Source organism: Mycteria americana, chromosome 2, assembly GCF_035582795.1.
Source record: "Mycteria americana isolate JAX WOST 10 ecotype Jacksonville Zoo and Gardens chromosome 2, USCA_MyAme_1.0, whole genome shotgun sequence".
NCBI lineage: Eukaryota > Metazoa > Chordata > Aves > Ciconiiformes > Ciconiidae > Mycteria > Mycteria americana.
Window position 1 is genome coordinate 39,485,719 of NC_134366.1, and position 24,551 is coordinate 39,510,269.

General features: G+C 42.9%; 1 protein-coding gene across 1 annotated transcript in view; it reads right to left on the bottom strand.

Annotated features, from left to right (window-relative positions):
* Positions 1-22,793, bottom strand: part of SCRN1 (secernin 1) — a 43,354-nt gene extending 20,561 nt beyond the window's left edge. The window contains exons 1-2 of the mRNA XM_075493059.1: positions 22,663-22,793; positions 11,909-12,068 (exon numbers count right to left, since the gene is read on the bottom strand). Coding sequence (XP_075349174.1) covers positions 11,909-12,067 — 159 coding nt within the window. The 5' untranslated portion in view covers position 12,068; positions 22,663-22,793. The remainder of the gene's footprint in view (positions 1-11,908; positions 12,069-22,662) is intronic.
* Positions 22,794-24,551: the final 1,758 nt, after the last annotated feature.

Below are 24,551 nucleotides of genomic sequence, written 5' to 3' on the forward strand. Positions count from 1 at the left end.
AGGCCTCTCTACGCACCTCTTTCACTTAGAAACACATTGCAGTCTGCAACAAAGGCAATTGGCTGAGTGCACCGGAGAGCTAGTGAGACAGCAAACCAACAGAATACAGCCTTCTATATCGCTTCTTCACGTCCCGCAACCCAACGACAAGTGAACATGGACCATATTTTCATGTTGTTATTTTCAGCTTCCATACAATAACACATGTACATAGCCAATGATCAAGCCTTATTTATATAAATTGCCTTAGAAGACCTAAAGAACAGAAAACCATTCCAATCTGATAGTAGATGACACGGCCTTGCAAGACTACCATTGACTTGATTCCTGTTCAGCAATCCTTTGCCATGGTTATCGACAATGATGAAAAAGCCTTGATGAGATGTTAACTTTCCCATTAGAATTACTTACTCCAGTAAGCAGAAAAGTAGGCACTCCATAGGACTGACATATTAAGGCAGGCCTTTGGTTCATATTTGTTAATAATAGGTATGAGCTTCTCAAAAAACTAGGGTCCAGATGTGACAAGAGATTATTAATTTTAAATTTAAACCTCTCACTCTTCATAACTCCACCACCCTCCCTTAAAGTAACATCAGAAAACTCTTTTCCAGATAAAAGAATATCTTCATGCAGTAAATAGAGGAACTAGGCTATCCACCTGTATCCAAGACACATCAATCGTAAAGGTAGGTCAACTAAATCCAGTCACTGGATTTGCAGCACAGCAAACTACTGCTATTTATTCCACAGAAATTAGAACATATGCTTGTAACAGCTCAGACATGGAAGGAAATGGTGGGGGAAAGACAACGCTATCCACCAAAAAACCTCACTGGCCACTAGATCTCTAGAAACAGGAGCTCAGATGACAAGATTTCAAAAGCGAGCACAAAACACAACCTCCCTGTCCCCTCTCCTGCACCCCACCGATCTGGCAAATCCCTGCAGCGCAACAGCATAGCAGCCTGTTCTACCAAGAGCTGTGCCAAACTAGGCAATGACAAATCAAATAGACATAAGGTACTGCTGTGATTCTGCTTGCTACCAACCCTGTCTTTAAAATTCCTGAAGCATCCAGCCTCAGCGTTTCCTAACACTAACATTTTTCTTTGAGTATGAATGCTAAAAACAGAAGAATACTGATACATTTGGTGGTAACAGCTGTGAGTGAGTGGTGTCAGGCTCCATTGATTTGCTAGAACTCCCGCCCTGAAAGCAGCATAACTGGCATCATGCCCTGTGACAGTAAATTCCCATTGGGAAATACAGAAGTAAAGAACAGAGATTTCACATACCAGAGATGCAGCCAACAACTTTAAAGAGAATTGAGCAGGCTGGAAACTAATGACATTTCTTTTATTTCACTTACGGTATCAATAAAAGAATCTTATCAAGGCAGTTCTAAGTATAGTACAAGGCACAAATGTACCTCCCACCCTAGCTAGGGCATGCAGGTACGTTGGAGGTATTCCAAAAACAGACATGACAGTCATAAGCACAAGAGATTTCTTCTTTCATTAATGAAAAGAAACTATTGTGCAGCTTCTACTGTACTCAGGCTGCAGAAGCCTCATGCCTAGTACTGTCAGTCAGGTCATTATGAAATATCAATGAAATCACATAGGCTTCAGCCCTGGATAGCAAAGGCAGAAGTCAGGGAATGCTTTAGAAAGAAATGATCTCTGAAGAAGGGCCATACAATTCTAGATTACAGAAGAGATTCCCCCACACCACACCCTCATCAGATCCAGGCTCTAACTTGGCATTAACTCTTTGCTTAACTACTTCAAGCGCTGCTGTACCATAGCTCATATTTGAAAATAGGCAAAATCTCTGTACTATTGCAGTAACTCAAGAAGTTCACAGAATCACACAGAATCATATAGGTTGGAAAAGACCTTTAAGATCATCGAGTCCAACCGTAAACCTAACACTACCAAGACCACCCCTACACCATGTCCCTAAGCACCTCATCCAACCGTCCTTTAAATACCTCCAGGGATGGCGACTCAACCACTTCCCTGGGCAGCCTGTTCCAAGGCTTGACAACCCTTTCAGTGAAGAAAAATTTCCTAATAGCCAGTCTAAACCTCCCCTGGCGCAACTTGAGGCCATTTCCCCTTGTCCTATCACTTGTTACCTGGGAGAAGAGACCGACCCCCACCTCTCTACAGCCTCCTTTCAGGTAGTTGTAGAGAGCAATAAGGTCTCCCCTCAGCCTCCTTTTCTCCAGGCTAAACAACCCCAGCTCCCTCAGCCGCTCCTCATCAGACTTGTGCTCCAGACTCTTCACCAGCTTCGTTGCCCTTCTCTGGACTCGCTCCAGCACCTCAATGTCTCTCTTGTAGTGGGGGGCCCAAAACTGAGCACAGTATTTGAGGTGCGGCCTCACCAGTGCTGAGTACAGGGGCACGATCACTTCCCTAGTCCTGCTGGCCATGCTATTTTTGATACAAGCCAGGATGCCATTGGCTGTCTTGGCCACCTGGGCACACTGCTGGCTCATATTCAGGCGGCTGTCAACCAACACCCCCAGGTCCTTTTCCGCCAGGCAGCTTTCCAGCCACTCTTCCCCAAGCCTGTAGCGTTGCATGGGGTTGCTGTGGCCCAAGTGCAGGACCTTGCACTTGGCCTTGTTAAACCTCATACAATTGACCTCGGCCCATCGATCCAGCCTGTCCAGGTCCCTCTGCAGAGCCTGCCTACCCTCCAGCAGATCAACACTCCCACACAACTTGGTGTCATCTGCAAACTTACTGAGAGTGCACTCGATCCCTTTGTCCAGATCATTGATAAAGATATTAAACAGAACTGGCCCCAACACAGAGCCCTGGGGAACACCGCTTGTGACCGGCCACCAACTGGAGTAAACTCTATTCACCACCACTCTGTGGGCCCAGCCATCCAGCCAGTTCTTTACGCAGCGAAGTGTACACCTGTCCAAGCCATGAGCAGCCGGTTTCTCCAGGAGAATGCTGTGGGAAACCGTGTCAAAGGCTTTACTGAAGTCTAGATGGACAAGTTCTGGTATACTTTGATTCCCTCTTATGACAGCTGTTTGGGTTATCTGCATTATATCTGGGGGTAAGATGTTCAGAATCTGGTAACAGATGCCAAGCAGCAGCTGAATCTACTGAGAATTTGCTCTTTGGGAAACCTCCAGATTAAATTGACAGTGCCATGCTTACAGTCATGTTACTGCAGCCGTGAACTTGAACCTGGGCACCCCGACTACGATACCTCCATGGGTAAGTGTTTACTGGCAGGAAACCTTGAAGAAACAGCAGTGTCTGTGCCTGTGATGAAACTTTGCATTTATTCTATGTAGATAAAAAAGGTTGTAGTCTAAAGGCTTACAATTCAGAGATAGCTGAGGAAGCTGCTTTTTCTTGCCTCTCAGCTGAGACCCAATAACTGGCTGTGTGAGCAGCCTATCTCAAGACACATGCAGTCAGAGAGCTTACCTCAAGCCACCTTTTTTAAGCTAACCTTTAGGCTTCACACAGAGATAGAGAGGCACTATGCAGGCAGACAGCAATGAATAAAAGAGAGAAAGTGGTTGCTGCCTTCAGCAGAGTCTGTTGCTTGGCTGATGTGAGCTTTTTCTCTGTTCTGCTCCATTGCAGGCCACTGGCCTTTAAACTAATGTGTTTGACTTTTCTTTGTAACACAATGCACAAGCTGGCAGCAGTTCAGAGGTAGAAGCCATAATCTCTTGGATGTTTCTGCCCTCTCAAAGCCTCTGTTTTTACTGTAGGAGTGCTGCTTCTTTGCTCCCTTCTGCTACCAAAGCAAAACGGTTAGCTTGAATGATTTTTTTCCCTAATTGCTCTTTTTTTTTAATTGGAACAGAGAGGAAGAGGAGGGAGAGTGCTGGAATTGTGTGGGGCAAAAAACCGCCAACTATCCTGTCTTGACCCAAACTGTTTGCTTGTGGCAAAACAGATGGGTGAGCAGGCATTTCAAAGTGGCCAAGCAAAGAAATCAGTCCTAGGATATCTGAGAGTTCCAAGGATATCTCTGTGATGGGCTTTTTATTGCTTCTTTGAAATCTGTTTTTTACTGTTTTAAAAAATGAAATTAATAAGCTTCATCCCTATTTCAGTTTTACGTTTGCTCATCACCCAGGAGACTGCTAGATTTGTAACTTAAAAGACAAGAGGTGAGTTCTTGACTGCTAAATCAACTCTGACATACAGTGTCTCCAGAGAGTGTCCTCAGCCTCGGGTGCCTTGCTGCACTTTGTGGTATTTTATTGGTTTAAAGATTTTTATATTTCATTTTGTTGAGCACATTTCCATACTGTGGCTCACATGCCTGAGGCTCCTTGGTGGCTTGATAGAGTAGGTTAGAGTAGGTCAGAGGGTGTGTAGTTCTGCTTTTTGATGGGAACTGTTCAGCTTTTTCTAGCTTCTCTAATTCTTTTCTAGAATAAAATCTATCATCCTTAGTCTTCAAGATAAATGACACTGCTAGAGATCAGAGGCATACAGATTCAAGTTTTACAGTTGTTGGTTGCAATGAATAGAAACAGCTAGGAACAACATGCAAATACAGAAGCTTATGTAAAGTGTACTACAGTCTTCATAAAAAGGGGAAAACTGTTCATAATAAGAAATAAGAGGCACTCTGCTGTCGCAGAAATTGATTTTGTTCTGTATTTGTACACTTAGTAAATGTTGCCGTTGTTTATATCTGGCTACAACATGAGGATACAAGTACTAGCGTAGTGTGTGTTTTTGAAAGCTAGCTACCTGAGGATTCGTCCTGCTGCTGGAGAGACTTTTGTTCACCATTCTGGTTTGACTATGTGACCGCTAGAACTAGGGCTGACTACTTGAAATGTACCCAGGCTAGATTTATCCTGGTGTATGGCTGTCCCTTCCACTGTGGCACAACAGTTTTGCTGCTAGCAGAGGATGTCATGGGAGTGCTTAATAGGTGTTGTAAAGTCCTCCAGGTGTATGCCACTATATACTTAGCGCTGCTTAGTGCATAAGCAAGCAGTGGTAACAGCATCAGCTAGCCACATCTTCTGTATTGTGTGCTACCGCTTGCATATTTCTTTTTTCAGACAACAGTCATTCCCACTTCTTTGAGCTCTATTGCATTTGGTCCTGTAAATAAGCAGCAAAAGAACTATCTGTAAAACATGCTCTGTCAGGCACATCCACAGGAGATGTCTGAGGGACTTTCTTTAACAACCATGTTCCAGCTTTCCAGTCCTCACTTCACCACGATGGGAGGGCCCAGATAGCTCATGTCACCTGTGGAATCACCTCTCTAGACAGTTCCAGCCAGGCCATCAGTCTCAGTGTCTTGATGGCCATGGAAGCAGCAGGCTGTGAGACTGCCTCATCACATTTTTGCTATCCCTCTTTTGGAAGGGGTTAAAAGCAGCCATGGTGCAACTTGGGGGGAATCCCCATAATCCAGGGGGAAATGGTTAGTGACCTGCTGCACTACTTAGACACTCACAAGTCTATGGGGCCTGATGAGATCCACCCGAGAGTACTGAAGGAACTGGCAGATGTGCTCACCAGGCCCCTTTCCATCATTTACCAGCAGTCCTGGCTAACTGGGGAGGTCCCTGCTGACTGGAGATTAGCAAATGTGACACCCATCTTCAAGGAGGGCCGGAAGGAGGACCCGGGGAACTACAGGCCTGTCAGCCTGACCTCGGTGCCGGGGAAGCTGATGGAACGGATCATCCTGAGTGCTATCACACAGCATGTAGAGAATAACCAAGGGATCAAGCCCAGCCAGCATGGGTTCAGGAAAGGCAGGTCCTGCTTGACCAACCTGATCTCCTTCTATGACAAGGTGACCCGCCTAGTAGATGAGGGAAAGGCTGTGGATGTTGTCTATCTAGACTTCAGTAAAGCTTTTGACACAGTTTCCCACAGCATTCTCCTGGAGAAACCGGCTGCTCATGGCTTGGACAGGTGTACACTTCGCTGCGTAAAGAACTGGCTGGATGGCCGGGCCCAAAGAGTGGTGGTGAATAGAGTTTACTCCAGTTGGTGGCCGGTCACAAGCGGTGTTCCCCAGGGCTCTGTGTTGGGGCCAGTTCTGTTTATATCTTTATCAATGATCTGGACGAAGGGATCGAGTGCACCCTCAGTAAGTTTGCAGACGACACCAAGTTGTGTGGGAGTGTTGATCTGCTGGAGGGTAGGCAGGCTCTGCAGAGGGACCTGGACAGGCTGGATCGATGGGCTGGGGCCAATTGTATGAGGTTTAACAAGGCCAAGTGCAAGGTCCTGCACTTGGGCCACAGCAACCCCATGCAACACTACAGGCTTGGGGAAGAGTGGCTGGAAAGCTGCCTGGCGGAAAAGGACCTGGGGGTGTTGGTTGACAGCCGCCTGAATATGAGCCAGCAGTGTGCCCAGGTGGCCAAGACAGCCAATGGCATCCTGGCTTGTATCAAAAATAGCATGGCCAGCAGGACTAGGGAAGTGATCGTGCCCCTGTACTCAGCACTGGTGAGGCCGCACCTCAAATACTGTGCTCAGTTTTGGGCCCCCCACTACAAGAGAGACATTGAGGTGCTGGAGCGAGTCCAGAGAAGGGCAACGAAGCTGGTGAAGAGTCTGGAGCACAAGTCTGATGAGGAGCGGCTGAGGGAGCTGGGGTTGTTTAGCCTGGAGAAAAGGAGGCTGAGGGGAGACCTTATTGCTCTCTACAACTACCTGAAAGGAGGCTGTAGAGAGGTGGGGGTCGGTCTCTTCTCCCAGGTAACAAGTGATAGGACAAGGGGAAATGGCCTCAAGTTGCGCCAGGGGAGGTTTAGACTGGCTATTAGGAAATTTTTCTTCACTGAAAGGGTTGTCAAGCCTTGGAACAGGCTGCCCAGGGAAGTGGTTGAGTCGCCATCCCTGGAGGTATTTAAAGGACGGTTGGATGAGGTGCTTAGGGACATGGTGTAGGGGTGGTCTTGGTAGTGTTAGGTTTACGGTTGGACTCGATGATCTTAAAGGTCTTTTCCAACCTATATGATTCTGTGTGATTCTGTAAACTGTGGCACTGGCACGATGCCTGCTGATTATGTTACAAATACTAAATTAAGATACCTCCAGGTAATACAAAGCCAACTTTAATGCAGCCAAAGTCTACTTTCCAAGCTTTATATCTATCTTGCAACAAACACCAGACAGAGACCCTTCGGTTAGCTTCAGGTGAGTTTTTATGTCTGCAGTGCTCAGAGCAATGCACAGCAAATAATCTTACTGCTCCTCTGAAAACTCAGAGCAAGGGGAGGTAGGATGGTATCCTTAAAAAAACAAACAAAAAACCAAAACTATTAAAAAAGAGAAAAAAAACAAACAAACCCAACTTTAAGGCATAACTGTGCCATGAAGTTTTAGAGAACACAAAATTCCTCCTACCCCACAGAGGGCTGGCTTTAAGCCCAGAATAATTTAATACCAATATATTAGAAAAATTTTGCATATTCCACAATTTCATGGACTTTGTTGTAGACCATCCTTTCTATTTTTCCTCTCCACTCCTCTGTAAGAAGTTGCATGCCATCAGGATAAAAGAGCTTTTACAGCTCTATGCTGTAGCAAGCAACCATGACTATTTTCAAATCACGTATAAAAGGTCAAATTAGAAAAAAAAGAGGTTGATCTAAAAGAAAAAAAATCCACCTGGAAAATTCAGCTAAGAAAAAGTCATCCACCCAAGACTTCTTCAGGAGAAAGAAAACCACAGCAAGTGGCAGGTTACTAGAGAACAAGAGAAATCTAGTCAGTAAAATCTACCTTAAAAACAAGACAGACGGGCTTGCATCTTAAAACTCATACAACATGAATTCTCACTAACACATGAAAAATTCTTAAAATCCATATCTGGGGAAAAAAGAACAAGGAATTAAAAAACCGACCCTGTTTATGCTTAAGGGAGCAATATTTCACCTGCATGCACAAGTTTACTAGACTGATCACTACAACAAAGAGGAGTGCTGATCAGCATCTGCAACTGCAAAATTGCAATGCAAAACAAGAACAAACTTTTGAGAAAGTTGTCACACACTCACACAGAGCAGACCTTTATGAAAAGCCCCATTGTTCAGGGTCTTGGGAACCTGCTGACATGGAGGGAAGGAATTATGTTGATGAGTTAGCTGCAGGGTTACTTGCCTGGTAGATTGAGCCACAAAGATCAAGCTTAAAATGACTTGCAGTATTCACTGAATTCCGTTGTTTAAGGCCCTGCCACAAACTAGCTGATAGCTATATAGTATAGCCTGCCTCATTCCTTTATGGCAATAATCTAGCTGAATTACTGTGCCATTTTTGGTTACATTGTGCATTATCACATTTGCAAAGTTGAGCAGCACAGAACATAAATAGAATACAGACTTCCCGAGAGAGTCTTATAAAACAACTCGTATTGTTAGTGTGTTGAAAACCACCTCTTAACAGTTCAGAATGTGACAAATAATAAAAATCTGATACACACTGGATTACATTACCTGCAAAGAATAGAATATAATGAAAAGCAAATCCACCATCATTGCCCAGTGAAGGTAAAGGATCACGCATCTAACGTAAGAAACCAATGCAAATGTACAGTATGGAAAGGAGAGAAAAGCTGTTCATTTGGGGGGAAAAAAAATGCTAGGATGGATGAGAGGGAAAATTTAGTCAGAGGCACAAAATATTACTGACTTAGAAAAACAGTAGCATGAAATTGGTCAACCACGTTTTTCCATTTGCAAAATATCATATATTTAATTTTCTCAGACCTGTTTAGTTTTATAAAACACAAGGGAAGGAAAGCTGTAGCAAAAAAAAAAACCCACCCAACAATAATTGAACTGTTGGCAGTTTTCATGGGTTTTAAAGAACAAAGTAATAATTCCGAATATGTTAAAGGCTACATCTAGCAGCTTTAACATTCCTCTCCACTCCCCCTATTAGCTAATTACCTCTGACAACTCAATAAGTTTGCTTAAAAGGTGGATATAGTGTTGCATGCCTGCTACTTAAAAAAGGTGAAGCAGCTGAATTCAAGCCCTTCCTTAAAGCTTTTCATACCTTTTAGAGGGACCGCTAACAGTACACAAGGAATTAGCAGGCTTTGCACAAGCTCTGCCTATAGGTAAGTACACATTTGTCATAAGACAAGAGTAGTCTCAGACACATCCCTACAATAGGAGAAATACATCCATTTCAGCTAATTAGCAAAACCTGAAGACCTTACTTCTGTTCTGCTATCACAAAGAGTTAGCATGTTTGAGATTGCAATCTTCTTATTCACTAGTCTCCTTAAATTCATTGAACAGCAAAATCTAGAAGCAGATCTAGCAGCCTAAAACTTCGATTGTAGAGCTTTTATTGATTCAGTCAATCTTTCACAATTCCTACCGGGAAGGGGATTATGATGATACTTTTTTAAAGACCTTTGAAGTGGCCAGTTTTAAAAGAAAATAAAAGAAAGGGTTATTTCTAAAGAGAATTACTCTACAACACTGGTATTTGCTAGACTTGTTTGACTGAACATGCTCTTTCTCTCTCTCTCTGAGGGTGGAAAAAAAATCTTGAACTTTAAAGAAAACCTAACAACTAAATCTATGCTTAGGTCTGTCCAAGGGAGAGCAGTTAACAGACTGTGCAAAGCTACCAGACAGCCTTTAGACCCAATAAAACAATTAAAATCAGTATCTTGTTTTAACCAGCTTACTCTACTTAAAATACCCATGAGTTTAAAAAAAAAAAAAAAAAGACAGTAAAAATACTTAGTGCTGAGTGCCCTAAGATGAAGATGCAGTGATAAGCGGTTGCTTGCACTACTCCCAGAGCAACTGAAGATGTTTTTATTCTGTGCTGGGAGGAAATGGGAAGAATTTCAGTAAACATCTGGAGCCTGTACATCACTTTACTTGCAAAACCTCAGGCTAGCTAATGAAGAATTATGCGGTAGCATACACTAGCAGAGGCCAAAGTACCCATCTAATTAGGGCTTAAGCCCCTACTTTAAAAAAAAAAAAAAAAAGGGTCCCACTACAGTCCCTTGTCTAAAAGCGCATCTTCCCCACACTGCAACAAACTTCACCTTCATTTAAAAAAAAAAAATTCAACATTTAAGGGGAAGACTTGCAGATACTGGTTAGCAGAGTAAGGCTACAAACTGTGGTGTGCCAAGCAAACGGACTGTGCTCCCTGCTTCCAAAAGGAGTGGCAAAAGAGTCCAGTTTATGACTGAATTCTATAAAATTCATGGGGTGGGAGAGGGATCATAATAGATTATCTATGGCTTAATTACACCCTTCAGCAAATTATGACAATTTCAAAGAGTAAGATATGGGGCAAAGAGACCAAAAGAATCAAGTACTCTAACATTAAGCTCTTACAAAGTATTCTCCTTTAAGGACACAAACACTCCAGAGCACCTTTGGAAGTTCTTCTTCTACAGTAACAGAAGGGGTTTTTTGTTTCCAGTTCTATGAAGGGACGCTTTAAAAAAATTGCTCTGAAGTTTTCTTCTTGTCTTATTGTCACACTTGCGTTCTGTATACTAGCACAGGTCTACAACAGTGCTACCAATACAGCACTGCAATTAACAGCAGATAGTGCTTTTGGACAGGGGGAGGGGATTTTTTTATATCCAAGATTAAACCATTTAATAATGCATGAGTTGTACTAGGTGTTGGTAGCAACAGGAATCAAGAGAACATCAACTGTTAGAAAGAACAGCACCAAATCCTCCGAAATTTGAAAGTCGTCCCACTTGAAAGACAGAAGTAAAACTGGCACTGGCCTTAGGATCTCCTCTGGGGAAGTGACAATTATATCCATAAATATAGGGATGTAGGGATGAGAGATATCAGCCTGGTGCAGAACACCTAGCGTCCTCAGTCTTCTGTACAGCCACAGGGACAGGAGGAAGCCGAATGCAGGGAACCTCACAGCTCTTGCTTTCCCAGTTGCCAGCCAGAGCAAGAACCTGTGGACTCTAAAAGCTCCTGACAGTGCAGATCAGGCTCTGTGTCCTCCGCTAAAATGGCTACCCCCACCAATCCTAGTCTTTCCTTCTGCTGCCTCAGTCTCTTCACTCCACCTTCACTGCATACCTTCCCCTCTTCCTATCTTGTTTCATTTGTCCCCTTGCTTCACCCTTCCACACCCGCTTATCCTTTCATTTCTCCTGTCATTAAAGTGAGGCTGTAGTAACAAACTATAATTAAAATTACTTCCAGCAGGGTCCCTTTCAACCTGCATCCATGGCATCAGCGTCCAGCTTCAAGACTCCACATCCAGCCTGGATTCAGAGAGAAGCCACAGCACTGAAAACTGGCCATGATGCAGGTGCCTCAGCTGCAGAATATGTCAAAGCCAACCATATGTACAAGAGTTATGTTTGGCTTACAAGAGTTACATTTGTCTTACAAAGCTTATGCTCTTGTTTTCCTCCTCTCACATTCCCTTATTGGAGCACAAGTTCTTTGAGGCAGAGATTTCTGGCTACCTGTTTTGCAACATGCCTAGCATAGTCAGGCCCCATTACAACTGTCAAACAACAACCATGAATGAAAACAATTCATATGGCAAGTGACAAATTTTGAAAATTTGCTTTTAGTTCCAGTTAGCCAGGATATTTTTCCCTTAAAAGGAAAAGGCAAGCAATAGGCTACACAGTGCAGGAATCTGAGATGTGAACAGTTCAGCCTGTCTGCTGGAGAAAGTACAGATTGTGGATTTTTCCTCAATTAAACAAAAAAGTTACATTCCAAGTTTCACTTTCAGGACTTTCAAAAATCTTGTCTCCTCTCTACTCAAAAGAGGTTTCAGTGAAGGGAACAAGAACTCCACAATCTGACAAGAAAACAAGACAGCATTCATTTCTTCCAATAACAGTAATTTCTCACAGTTTGAATGTAACAATTCACCCTTACCTCAACTTTGCTTCCTGGATCATGAGCTGCGGCAGCAAAGTAGACCACCTCCTGTACTTCATCCCTAGGCCGTGCAGAGTTCTTTCCAAACACCACTAGCCCATCTTTAGAACATGGGGGAAAGGCTACAAAACAGTAACTTGGGGGAGCTGCAGCCATCCTAGAAAGGAAAGGAAGAGTAAACAAACAGAAGTAGTGTTTGCTGAACTCATAATTGCATGCATTAGAGAATCATTCAGTCTACCGCGATTTGTTGTAGCAAAGAGACAATGTGTTTCCTCTATCTGTCACTTGATTGTGCAATGATAAAGGAAGAACAGGTCAGCTCAGAGGAAGCTTATCTGGATTTAATAAAAAGAATTATAGTCATTTTCAGACATTTTTCACCCAAGCCTTGTGAGGGCATAAAGAAGAGGAATAAAGGCAAGATGACTGTACCTTAATGAGTCTACTTAGTCCCCACAGAAAAAAGATATTCTGCACTGGAGCTGTTCAGGAACATATGACCTAGATGTATTCTGCTGAGTCAGACAAGTGCAGAGACACAGAATAATTTTAAATAATTTACTCTCTCTGCTCCCATGCAGTTTAAAATTTTTAAAAAGGAAAGGGAAAACATGTTTGAGGGATTCCTGAGGAAGGACAATGGTGTTACTAGAAACAGAACAAAGATATAGCACAATTATATAAAGAACTGTCCATCAACTTATCTACTCAGATCAGAGAGAGACTGAAATACTAATTGCACTTTATTTCCTCTGTGGTTTGTCTGCATTGCTGCTGTTGCCTGAAGTTAATTGACTGCAGTTTATTTGTTTATGCAGGCAAATGTGAATATTCTTTAAAATGCTTATAGGATAGCATAAACATTTTAAGATTCTAGGTGTTTGCAATGACAATATATTAATAAAAAATGTAAACTGTTTCAGGATCTACGACACTACTGTAGTTGGTCTTGTGTACATTGCCATATCTGACATTTTTTCCACCATTCAAGGAAACTTCTGGCACATATGCCTATAAAAGAAAAAAGTAGGGTGTTTATTGCTTATTAAAATAGCACTCTGAGGTTTTTTTCATAGATCTTATCATTGCATCTGGAATTCCAGCCCCAAAATGAACGAATATGTTCCTCTTCTCCCTCCACGATATCCTGAACAAGTAAAAATATCTGCACACATTTGGACTCCTTAGAAACAACCAATACAATCAAAAGTTTCCCCCTAAAACCTGCTAATTTATTTGAAAGACAACACTGGGGGTGGCGGTGTGTGCAAAGCTGGTTTTGATCATTAACTTGGACATCTTTCAAACCATTCAAATTTGACTTTTAATTTTTTTAAAGCAGCACCGTTTGAGCACACACTTCTCACAGAATAGCAGGCTTCCAATATGAAACCAAAGAAAGAATGCCTTTTGGATAAAGGCTATAATCCATAAAGTAGTAATTGTTTGTGAAGAAAACACTTAAGAGTTTGCCTGTAGACCATGAACAGGTCACACTGACGCTCAACCTTGCAAAAAAACTTCAAGAGAAGATGTGTGTTAAAGGTGTCTTCTACCAAGACAATGTGGGGTGATGAATTGTCTAGGGAATTCACACAACCTTTTAATTTAGGTAAAATTATATACAAGAATAATCAGCCAGTTGAGTTGAAAATGCATTAGGAAACAAACCAATGCCCTTTTACAAGCAGAGTTTTGACCAGTGGGAAGAGACAAGCTACTGTAAGCTGGAATGACTTCAGCTGATAAAATAAATCCGGCAGAGGACACCTACCTGCAGACTTGCATACTGTGCCAGTACATTATTGGTTCTAGATGAGTGTCTTGCAGACAGACATGAAGACAAAGCCCCACTTTAATTACCACTCTTACCACTTGCAAGTCATCAGAGTATTTGTGATTAAACTGAAATGCAACATGTAGAGCAATGCCCAAGCTTCATCACTAATGAAACCACTTGGTATTTTGCTATGAATTATTCCGAGTATGTATGTTTATTTTGCCATGTTGGTGATGTCAACGTAACTGCTTTCCAGCACCCTAAGTGTTCACATCTACCTTCAGGTAAGTCATCGTTTAGCGCTCTAAATTTCTCTTCTGATGCCTTGTCAGACCAGCCAAAATCTTGAATAACTTGCAGGCTTACTGTGGATCTCAGTATTCAAAAGATATTTTCTTAATTCTAAACACAAACTAAGTGGATTTATTTGAAATACATAAGGCAGCAGAGAGACGTTAGACAAACAGCCTAGAAAGAAAGGTTAAAGTGATACACAGTACTAATTTTTATTACATGAAGTTCTTCAACTTACATACCAAACATATTGCCAGGTAGGCTTAAAAAGATGGGAAGGAATGCTTCAGCACTGTGTTACTGAACGAACTGGAAGGTACACAGGGCAGACTTTTACATACCTACAGACTGAGTAGGCAGGGAAAAGAATTAAAAACCTGTAGGTATCTAATATTCTACAGACTCCTGAGGTCCTCCTTGGAATAAAGCAGGCTCATTTGTATTTGGGAGGTTTTTTATTTTTTCTTTTAAATATACCAACAGTTACTGAACCAAAACCAAATTGCCATTTTGGTAATGCTTTTTAAGTATGAAAGTATAAGTAAGCTACTCTATAACTAGAGTTCACTTCAACACACACTATATTTCATACAGGGGGGTATATAACAGTTAAACACTGCAAGCTGAATGTTACAACCTTGTACTGAAAACATGATTGTTTTAAGAGTTGGCAGTGGGATCTTAAATTAGGTTTCTAGAGAAGGAAGCTAGTTAGCAGTCTACTGCAGTTTAAATCTACTCAGTTTGCTAGGTAGCAGTCTTTCCTAGAACCTCACTGGGTTCATTTTAAATATGGCAAGGATGGCAGTTGCTCAGATACACCCACAACCTGTGTTTGTTCAGAACACTACTAAACCTCACCTTCCTCCATCATGTAACTAAAGCAGTCTGTTAGCAGCTACCTATCTAAGCAGGACATTTCTACTTGCCTACTTCATCTTCCTTTTTCCTTAGTTCAGCTTCAGGTTGTCCTTGTTCTCATTTTCATGCATTTGCCACCTCTTTGCCCTCTCACAAGATACCATCCTGACTTAATACCAAACGAGCATCTTTCATCTACAGGAGGAACAGAATACTCTTCCTTCACAGTACCTCTGATAAATCAGGCTAATTTACAAAACCACCTACTGTTAATCCCTACTCTTTTTTCACAGATTATTTGCTCCTCCAACAAAAGGCAATCCTGAAAACCTTAGAAGACACTGGGAATGATTGCAAACAGATCTCAAAGAACACCTTGTTTCCCATTTACAGCCACAGTTCTTTACCACAGAGCACGTTAGTATACAGGCCAGATTTTCTCAACAGATCGTACCTCAGACCTACATTTTGGCACAGACGGAGGTAAACCTACACTGCATGTCAATAGGCCCTAGATTTGATTGCAGACCATTATACTCATGGATGGGCCACTGCAAGTTAAGAGAAACAGGGACCATACAGTCTATTATAGGCTACATCCAAAACCATTCTGCATATGAAAGCACTCGAAATAGACAGAGCTGTACATTATGCTATGCCACTACATAACAACGGCTGCAGTTTCAGGTAGTTAACAGGCATCACCCTTGCTTGACCTAGAATCACTACAGACACAAAGGTTGGAAAACCAGTTCTGAGTGACAGCCACAAGGTAATATACTCCACTTGCTATATTTTTATTTGACAAAAATGTACCATGCAATATTGCACGTGGTCATATTTTTTCCAGAGTCTCCTGGTCACTATGGCTCTTGGCTTTGTGTTCAGACACTATGAAGAGCTTTGTTTAACAAGTTCCTTTATTAAGATCTTCTCTCATTGTGATAAATCTCATTTAGAGACTGCCAAGCCAAATTAATTCTATGAACAAATCATCGTTACTGTCAATGGTAAAAAAGACGAATTCATAAGTACTTTGATGCAGAAAGAAAGGAGTAACATCCACTGGGCAATGTCTGGCTCCAAACATCACAATGTGAAACAACAGGTACAACAATTATCACGGCTTTATAAACACATCTGAACATCACTGTACTCCTGAAATAGGGTGAACATGGAAGTGCTATTGCCTAGCACCACCTCAAGAAAACTAACCTATAAATCCTGATAGACATCAAGTACTAACCTTCAGGTTGAAAATATCAAGATCTGGAACACTTCACTCTAGAGTATTTTCCGTTTCACAGTGTAAGGATCTTACAAATGCTAACGTGTATTAAGAAGGGTCACAAATTCTAATTAGAACAACTTGCACTATTAGTGTCAAAATTTGTCCACAATCAGACTTTTAGAGTGGTCAACAAGGAATAAAATTGTTATTCTTTAAGTCTGTACACAAAGGTTGTGACATAATCTAAAGAAAGCTTCATTTAGATGTCATTTTTCACTTATAAAAAAGGAACAGACAAATAATGCTGTTATAGCAACAGACACACAGGACAGATTGCAGAATCCCATCCTCCCCTCATGAACACATGACTGCAAGAGACTGAAGCCATGCTCCTAGGAGAACAGGGACAGGTATAAATTATTCCATGTGGCTTGGAGCCTCCTCCCTGACCCAGGAAAACTGAAATAGCTATGTATACACAAGAACACACTCTGAGCTTAGCAAGTCAGAGTCCGAACTGGAGAAAGGAATATTTTCATACTAACTTGCTCAAGATTTTTGGGGTTTTTTTTCCAGAATAACACCATGTACTGCTTCTCTGAAAGGTGCAATTTGATACTGAAATAATCTTTTATAAAGTTCAAGAATTTGACTGCTACAATAAAATTACTTCTCAGAAAAATAACTTTATCCTCCCATATGAAATAGACATCAACTCTTTTCAAGCCAACTAGTTTTCCTTGTTTGCCAAAATAGCCTGAAGACATTAAGCCTGAAGTAATTACCAGTTTTACAAAGTGATAAATTGTGCGAAAACTGGCTTGCCAACAGTAGCTTTCATAGTTGTTATGTCTTATTTATTAAAAAAAATTACCAAAAATAAAAATTCAGTATTATAAACTATCAGTTTTTGAAGCTCTTCTAATAACTTATTGTTTAAGCAATTCCAAAGCTATTTCTAAAACAGTAAAACTGCTTTTGCCAACAGCAAGGTTTTTTTCTCCATCTTTTCTTTCAGTTGGAAAGCAAAACAATAGGCTTATAATGGAAGTGCAGCACTCACTAGGAAGCAGTGGGCAATAAAAAGGATTAGTGTGAGAAAACAGGGTCAAAAAAAGGGTCTGTCTTGAAATTTAACTCATGCTTATTGAACCGAACCAATATTTGCTCTTCATACTTTTTTAATTGCTGCTAACTTAATGCCCTGAAACTTTATCTCAAGAAAAGCTAAAGATGCCCTTGAAGTCACATATAAAAACCCTTTGGTTTTAGTACAAGTTAGGTTACCTGGGGTTTCTGAAATGTTAATTAAGATTCATTGTTAATGTTAATTAAGATTTACACCAAATGAAAAAATTTTGAAGTACCTATTCCTATGCATAGAGCTACTCCTTTCCTGACAAGGCACCATTTAGGACATGTTAAGTGATGCACATGTACAAACGGCTCTGCCCTTAATACACTATGCAAAATTTTTGTTTTATACACCAATATAGTCTCTTGCCTAAAAATTCAATAATACCCAGTCACCATCATGTAGAGCAATACCAGACCAGTAAAAGATATTACATGAGAAGTCAGCTACCACCATTACAGCTCCTCTTCACAAGAAATCAAAACAACGCTCAAGTGGATATTAAGTAAGAAAAGTTCAGTGAGACTAAGCAGTCAGCACTGACAACAGAAAAGCATTCACCTCATGTTACTATGAGTAGAATTTAACTGTAAAATTTGCCTTGTATTGGTATGATTTGATTCACAAGCTGGCAAAACTTCAGCTTGACCAAGCCAATCCTTCACCTAGGAGCATAACTGCTGCATTCATTACTTAGCGTAGCTATGCTAGCAAGCATTCCAGCATGGATGGAACCACGAACAACACACTTTTATTCAGCTTAGTGAGGTTGCATAGATACATCACACAAACTCGTCTTTCAAACATTTTCTAAGTTTGTCTTCAAGAATTTTGTTGGCATAAACTATCGAGCTTTCTGAAGAACAGACATAACCAAAGTGTTGTACAGGGTGAAGTCTAAACCTCTCCTAACCCGCAGTTTTTCAAGCACACCTGTGACTGTCTTAGATAACCCATTGTTAATGCTAGTGATAATCAACATCATGTTTTCAAGACAGTGCAGGTGTCCACAAAAACAAGGGTGGGAGGGTTAACACTGGGGTTTCATCTCAGACCTCCATAGCAGTTTGGTCAGAACACCACTTTTAATGATCATATAGCCTAATTTTTCCACCCTCACTTCTACAGTTTCTTCAAATTAAAGCTGGTCTGCAATAGGTGCTTTAGGTACCAGAAATACAGAGGTTGCTAAACTCCTTGTTGATAAGTTCTGAGTGCATTCTGATGATGACAGCATTTTCTTTAACATTTATATTGCAAAAGAGATTTGAGCTGCTTTTAAAGTCCAGAGAGCACATTAAACCTTTTACAAAGACATACAACTTGTTTCTGTGTATTAAATGATGACTTTTCCTCACTAATTTTGGGCTTTTATAAAACAGAAACCCAGCCGTGCTAATACTTCTGAACTATTTCAGTAATGTTTAAACATTTCAATAAACCTGTTTTCATTGCTACCAGAAAGGGTAAGCAACCTAACCTGCAAGAAACCTTTACAATGAAAAATTGAGAGGAAGGATCTGAGCAAGGGTGCTCAGCTTTGGATCAAGGCTGTCTCATTAGGAAGGGAAGAATGTATCGAATAGGCCACACATTATTTATTCTCAACTCTTCCATATTTTTAATGGGGTGGCAGGAGAAAGGTCAATTACAACTGTGAAAACTTTGTTCAGGGTTTAGTTGTTGGTTTTGAACCTCTATTTTAACCTTCAAATTAAGATGTTTCCTGTGCCTGAGACAAGCTTGTATTTCCATTTACAAATCAAGCCTAGTGTCTTATGCACATAGAGACATGTGATCTCTGCATCCTGCAGAAAAGCAATGTTTCCAAAAACAGAAATGAAAAGCAAAATTCATTCAGCTGCAGACACAGAACAAAGACAGCAAACTGAAAGGCACAATAATAATATTGTTCCCATCTTAGGAAACACTGAAAGGTTATTTTTTTAATTGACAATTTGGACAGTTTTAATGCATGACTTATCAGGAGAGAGGAAGGTTGCATTTATCAAGAAATTAGAAAGCAGAGACTGTTCCTGAATATAAAGCACAAAACTATGCCAGATCTGCGTGTCCCTCTCATTTGGACATTTCATTATTTAGACCTTAGTCAAACTGTTTGACTCTTTCCTTACCACCAATGGATGATGATACCAATTTATCACTTGAAGGTGCCACGCTCAACTTTGATTGTCTCTGTCCCTCTAAGCTGTGTCTGAGAAGATATCTAAGAGGAGTTAGCAGCAGCTGAAACTTGCAAAGCCATGCTCATCATCTCTCTCTTTTCTTTTTTTTGAAGATTAACTACATGCTGAAAATTTCTCAAGAATTTGCTCAAAATGAGCAACATCTGAAACTTGTAGTCAGAGACTTGTGATGGCCATTTTCTCCAGTAAGTTTACTTTTATTTTTGAATTACAAAAAGTAGCCATTCCCTACACAGGCATAAAATCAAGTTGCATTTCAAAGCTTTCTTAAGCAGTACACCCCCTTTGGTTATTTAACTGAGCAAATGCATAATAGGCCTGGAAAGAATTGAAAATATTTCTCTTGCTGTATGTGGGAAAAATTGGAATATTCCTGGCAACACCTGCCAGGTTTCTTAAGACTGTCTAACAAATTAGATACTGGCCATCAAATGAGCATGGTAAAACTCTTCAGCATTTAAAGTCCTAACAAATGGTAAGATTTCAGCTGTTACAAAAGTTTACAGTCCCTTGACCAACCAGTTCTATTTTAATTGTCTAATACACCCTCATCCAACCTTTCAAAGTAGGCATCTTTCAAAAGAAGACAGGATCTTATTTTTTGCCTCAAGTAATCTGAATTATGTTAATGAAAACGTAGTTCTATTTAAAAACAAATCAGGGTCAGTCATCCAGAAGACAACACATTTCAGTCTCATTTCCATCATAGGCTGTGCATACAGGGAAAATTCATTATTTATACAGACTTTTCACTGAGTGGATGTCAATGCACTTAATTAAGTCTCCAAGCAGTCACAGAACTCTATTCCTTTTGTAGCTGCTATTCCAGCCTGCAGTCTAAGGTCATATTTGTAACACTCTCCATTTCGTAGAGAAGCACCTGTTTTCCTGCTTCTGTCACTGGGGCAGAGACCCTTGTTAGGAGCTGCTGGCATCTAAAGCATCTTTGTACAACACACAACTTCATAATGAGAAGTCGCTAACGGCTGCATAACACTTAGCCATGCAGCTTTCCCTCTTTGTAGAGCCAGCACAATCCAGTTTCGTGGTTCGGTTAGGTCATGATCACTGCACAGGAGAGACTGTCTACCTCCACACACAAGTGGCTAATGCACACTGACTGGTAGTCATTTCAAATAAGCAACATTGTTATGTTAACAAGGGGTAAAATAAAAAGCATCAAAGTACCTTGTTGGAAGTTTCAGTTTAGTTTAAAACATAACCTAAAACAACAGCAAGTGTTGCAATACTAGCAAAAGAGTTTGTAAATGTTAGAATATAATACAACACACTGTGGCAGAAACCAGCCATTTGGGTACCTTACAGAGAGACAGGTATAGATAGCAATTCTATGCAATTTCTCCATCTGCTTAATTTACAGAAAGAAAGGCCAATAGACTACAGGGACAATGCCCAGCTTCACAACTCTTCAAGTCCATAATAAATAAAGAAATTCTTACTGGAAGCTTCTAGCATAAACTAGCACACTCTCCCACATGCAAGCTGTATAAAGCATCCACAGTTGATGACTTTTGAAGGGGAGGGTGGAGAGCCAAATTCAGTACCCTTTACCAAAAATACCAAACTCAGCAAGAGTAAACAAATGGAGCTTAAGCCATACCCTACTTTAGCAGGAAAAAAGTTACAAATTTCTTCCAAAAAAAGGAAGTTATGATAAAAATCTCAAACTTTAAGCATCAGAAATACTTTCTGGGGAGGACAAAATCTACTCATATCAATAAAGGATTTCCATCCACCACATTTGCCTCAATATAACACCTGTCTTTTTAGACTCCCCATGTAAGCTCTGGGATCTAAATTGCTTGGAAAAGTTCACAGCACTAGGAATGGTTTAAGTTAACTTCAGTCTTGATTCATCTCAAATCAGTGGAAGTCCTGTGTTCACAGAGATACGCTTCCTAAATATATATGATTGAGGGTTTGTTCTGAGGTTTCTTTTTGTTTGGCTGGAGGGTTTGGGGTGCATGTTATGAACAAACCAGCATGCTTAGAGATGCTTTAAATCCCTAATTCTAAACAGCTTTTAGACCAATAGCTGAAATGGTAATAGTCTATAACCAAATGAGTCAGTCACTCCACTTCCCACAAGTTCATGTATTTATTATCTTCTAAACTACTGAGTAATTTAGCATATACAGATAGTTTGCATCACAGAATTTATAAAGCACGACCATTTCTCTGGGATTATTAAAGTCTCATATCTTAGAGGTATGGATGGCTTTACTCAGTTCTAAGGACAATTTTCATAGGGATAGATTTATACATACGTGCACTCATAGGATCAGGGCCCTAACAAAGCTGTCTTCTGCTTGAGATGCTGGTTTAATATGATTTTTGCCCCTCTAATTATCAGTACTGGAGAAAGTGTCTTTTTTTTTTTTTAAGCAGGTTAATCATAGCTTCTAGTAGCATAAATAAAGATCTCAGTTTTGTAGACTCTTGCAGGAAGGTATGCCTGCTCATGTGACTGAAACCATCACATACCTACCTGAGCGTAACAGTATGCTTAGAAATGCACATGAAGGCATCTAGATTTCAAGGTGACTACATGAAAAGGCACCTTCAAAAACAAAAAAGAAGGGGGGGACACAACCCATGCCAGGTTCTTAAAGAGCAGAAGGAAAAGCAGCAGCTACCAGAGAGGGCAGCCAGGGAAGAAAGCAACCGGAGAGCCTTGCTTCCAACCGGCAGGCAACCGGGGACAGCGCCTGCCGATGCCAGCCCCAAACACCAAGTCCTCCCCCCGCCGCGGGACCCCCACCCGCGCCACCGGGGCTCAGCCCCCGCCGGAGCCGCCGCCCCCGCGGGCCGGGAAGGCCTGCAGGGCAGCCATGTTACGCGGTGCCCGCAGCCCCCGCCCAGGGCAGCGCGGTGCCTCCCGCCGCCGCGGGAGCAGGTGCGCGGAGGCGCCGAGGGACATCGCAGCCGGGGGACGGCGCTCGCACCGACTCCGGGAAATCGGCTCTGCGCCATCCCCCCCCGCCATCCCCGGCGGTCCCCTCCCTCCTTCCCTCCCTCCCCACCGCCACCATCGCCGCCCGGCGCTGACGGGGCGAGCCCCGCTAGGCAGGTCGCTGCCAGCAGCCCCCGCGCGCTCCCCCCCACCGAGCGCTAAGGCGCCGGCCCGGCCCGGCCCCGCTGCTCGGCGGGGGAAGGGGAGAGGGGAGATGCCGCCCTGCTGTGCCCTGCCCCGCAGCGCTACCGGCACCGTCACCGTACCTCAGCGCGCCCGACGCTCCGCTCCGCTCCGCTCCCCTCAGCCTGACGGCGGCGGCCCCTGCCGGTGGAAGCAAGCGCGGCGCGCGCCCCCTCCCCCCTGCGCGCGCAGCCGCCGCCGAACCGCTCCGCGCGGCGAGTCCCGGCCGGTGCGGCGGAGGCGGGCGCGGCCGTGGGGCGGGCCGTCCCCCCGTGGGTCCGCGGCGCTCGGCCGGCCCACCGCGCCCCCCTCCGGCGTCGCCGTGGCGGGGGTTGCCCCACGGTTACCGCGGGCCTCGGGGACCGCCCGTTTCCGGCGTTTCCCCGCGGAGCTGGCCGGCTGCCCTGCTGGCACCAAGCCGTCCCTCAGAGCCGCTCCTGCCCTTGCCCGGGGTCTTCCCGACCCCCCACCCGCCCCGTGAGAGAGGGCGCCGGCGGTCCCGGTTGCTGCCGGCCGCCTGCTGCCCGCAGGGTGTACCCTCAAATGCCATGGCGAGGCAGAGGCCACCGAAGCGCAAGGACAGGGAAACGGTGCCAAGAAGAAGCGCCCACGTTTCACATGCGTGGGTGGAGAGCGGTGCACGCGTCCTCCCCTGCCCGTCTCGGGGACCACAAATGCTCCCTTCATGTGAGGTGTTGGAAGGGAAGGGGCTCCTGTATTCGGTTTTAGTCACATAAATGGATGGCTAGCTTGTGTTCCTCTGTCTCACACGCAGAGTAAGTCTAGAAAGTAAAGCACGTAATTTGAAATGTGGCTGCTACTTCATTAACCAGTCAAACCGCCAGATAAGGAGTCCATCAAACTTTGCAAAGCTGAGGGGAAGACTTTGCAATCGGGGACTTCTCTGCTGGCCACGTGTGAAGTCTCATGGGGGGCTCCTGCCCCTCCAGCGGCTGAACCCCTGGGGACCTCTCGGCTCTGTGGGTGGGTACAAGAGCACCGGCACCGCCAGGCCCAGAGCAAGATGGCACTGACTGTCTCTCTGAGGCCCGGCGTAGAGCACAGCATGCCTCAGCCGTGGCGCGTGGAGCAGGTGGCCTGCTCTATTTGCCAAACCCACCCAGACGGGGCTGTCCCATGTGCTCCGTCCTCAGCATGCCACCTGTGCCTCCGTACAGAGGTGAAAATAGTTTCACTGCTAGGTGTAATCATGCAGGTCCGTGGCTACCTGGTTAAACGGCTCTGGTTTAGGAAAACAAGCATGGTTTGCTGGTGTGAAGCAGCACCGTTACATTTCTATGTCTGTCTTCAAGGACAGGAACCTTGCTGTACGCTCCACCAATGTCTGCCCCAGATGAGCGTGGAGAAGGGACTGCCAAGTATGTTTGATGGGAAGATGGAAAGGTTAAAAGGAAGCTGGGGAGGAGGTCAGAAAGGCAAGGATGACCCTGTAGGCAGAACAAAGAGCATTAAAAACTAGATCATTTCAGTGTAAGAGCAGGAAGAAGCAAGTATGTTAGGTTGGTGCAGCAGTGTGGAACCTGGGGAAGGCACAGAAAATGTAGAAGTCTATAAAAGAGCTTTGTGCCTAAGTCCAAAAGGTTTATTCTCGGCTGTTGCCTCATTTCACAGGTTTTAATGCTTTTTGCCAGCAGAATTAATTACCTGAAAGTACCCTGTCAGCATGTCCTCCATAGTGCTGCACAACTTGGTGGTCGGAGTTGGGTTCCTCAGGATATTTGCTTTCTTCCTATTTCTCTTCAGGAGCCTAACTCATTAACATGGGCCAAGCCAGCCTAACATGTCTGCAGAGTCAATTGCCACAGAAAGCACAGGACTGATAGTCCAAATTTCAGTTAGTACTACATGTCATGCACTCCTACAACATAGGAATCAAGATACTTAAATATCACACTGCTTATTAGATAAGTAGATCTAGTTTATTAATCTGGCAAAAGAAAAACAAAAAGCC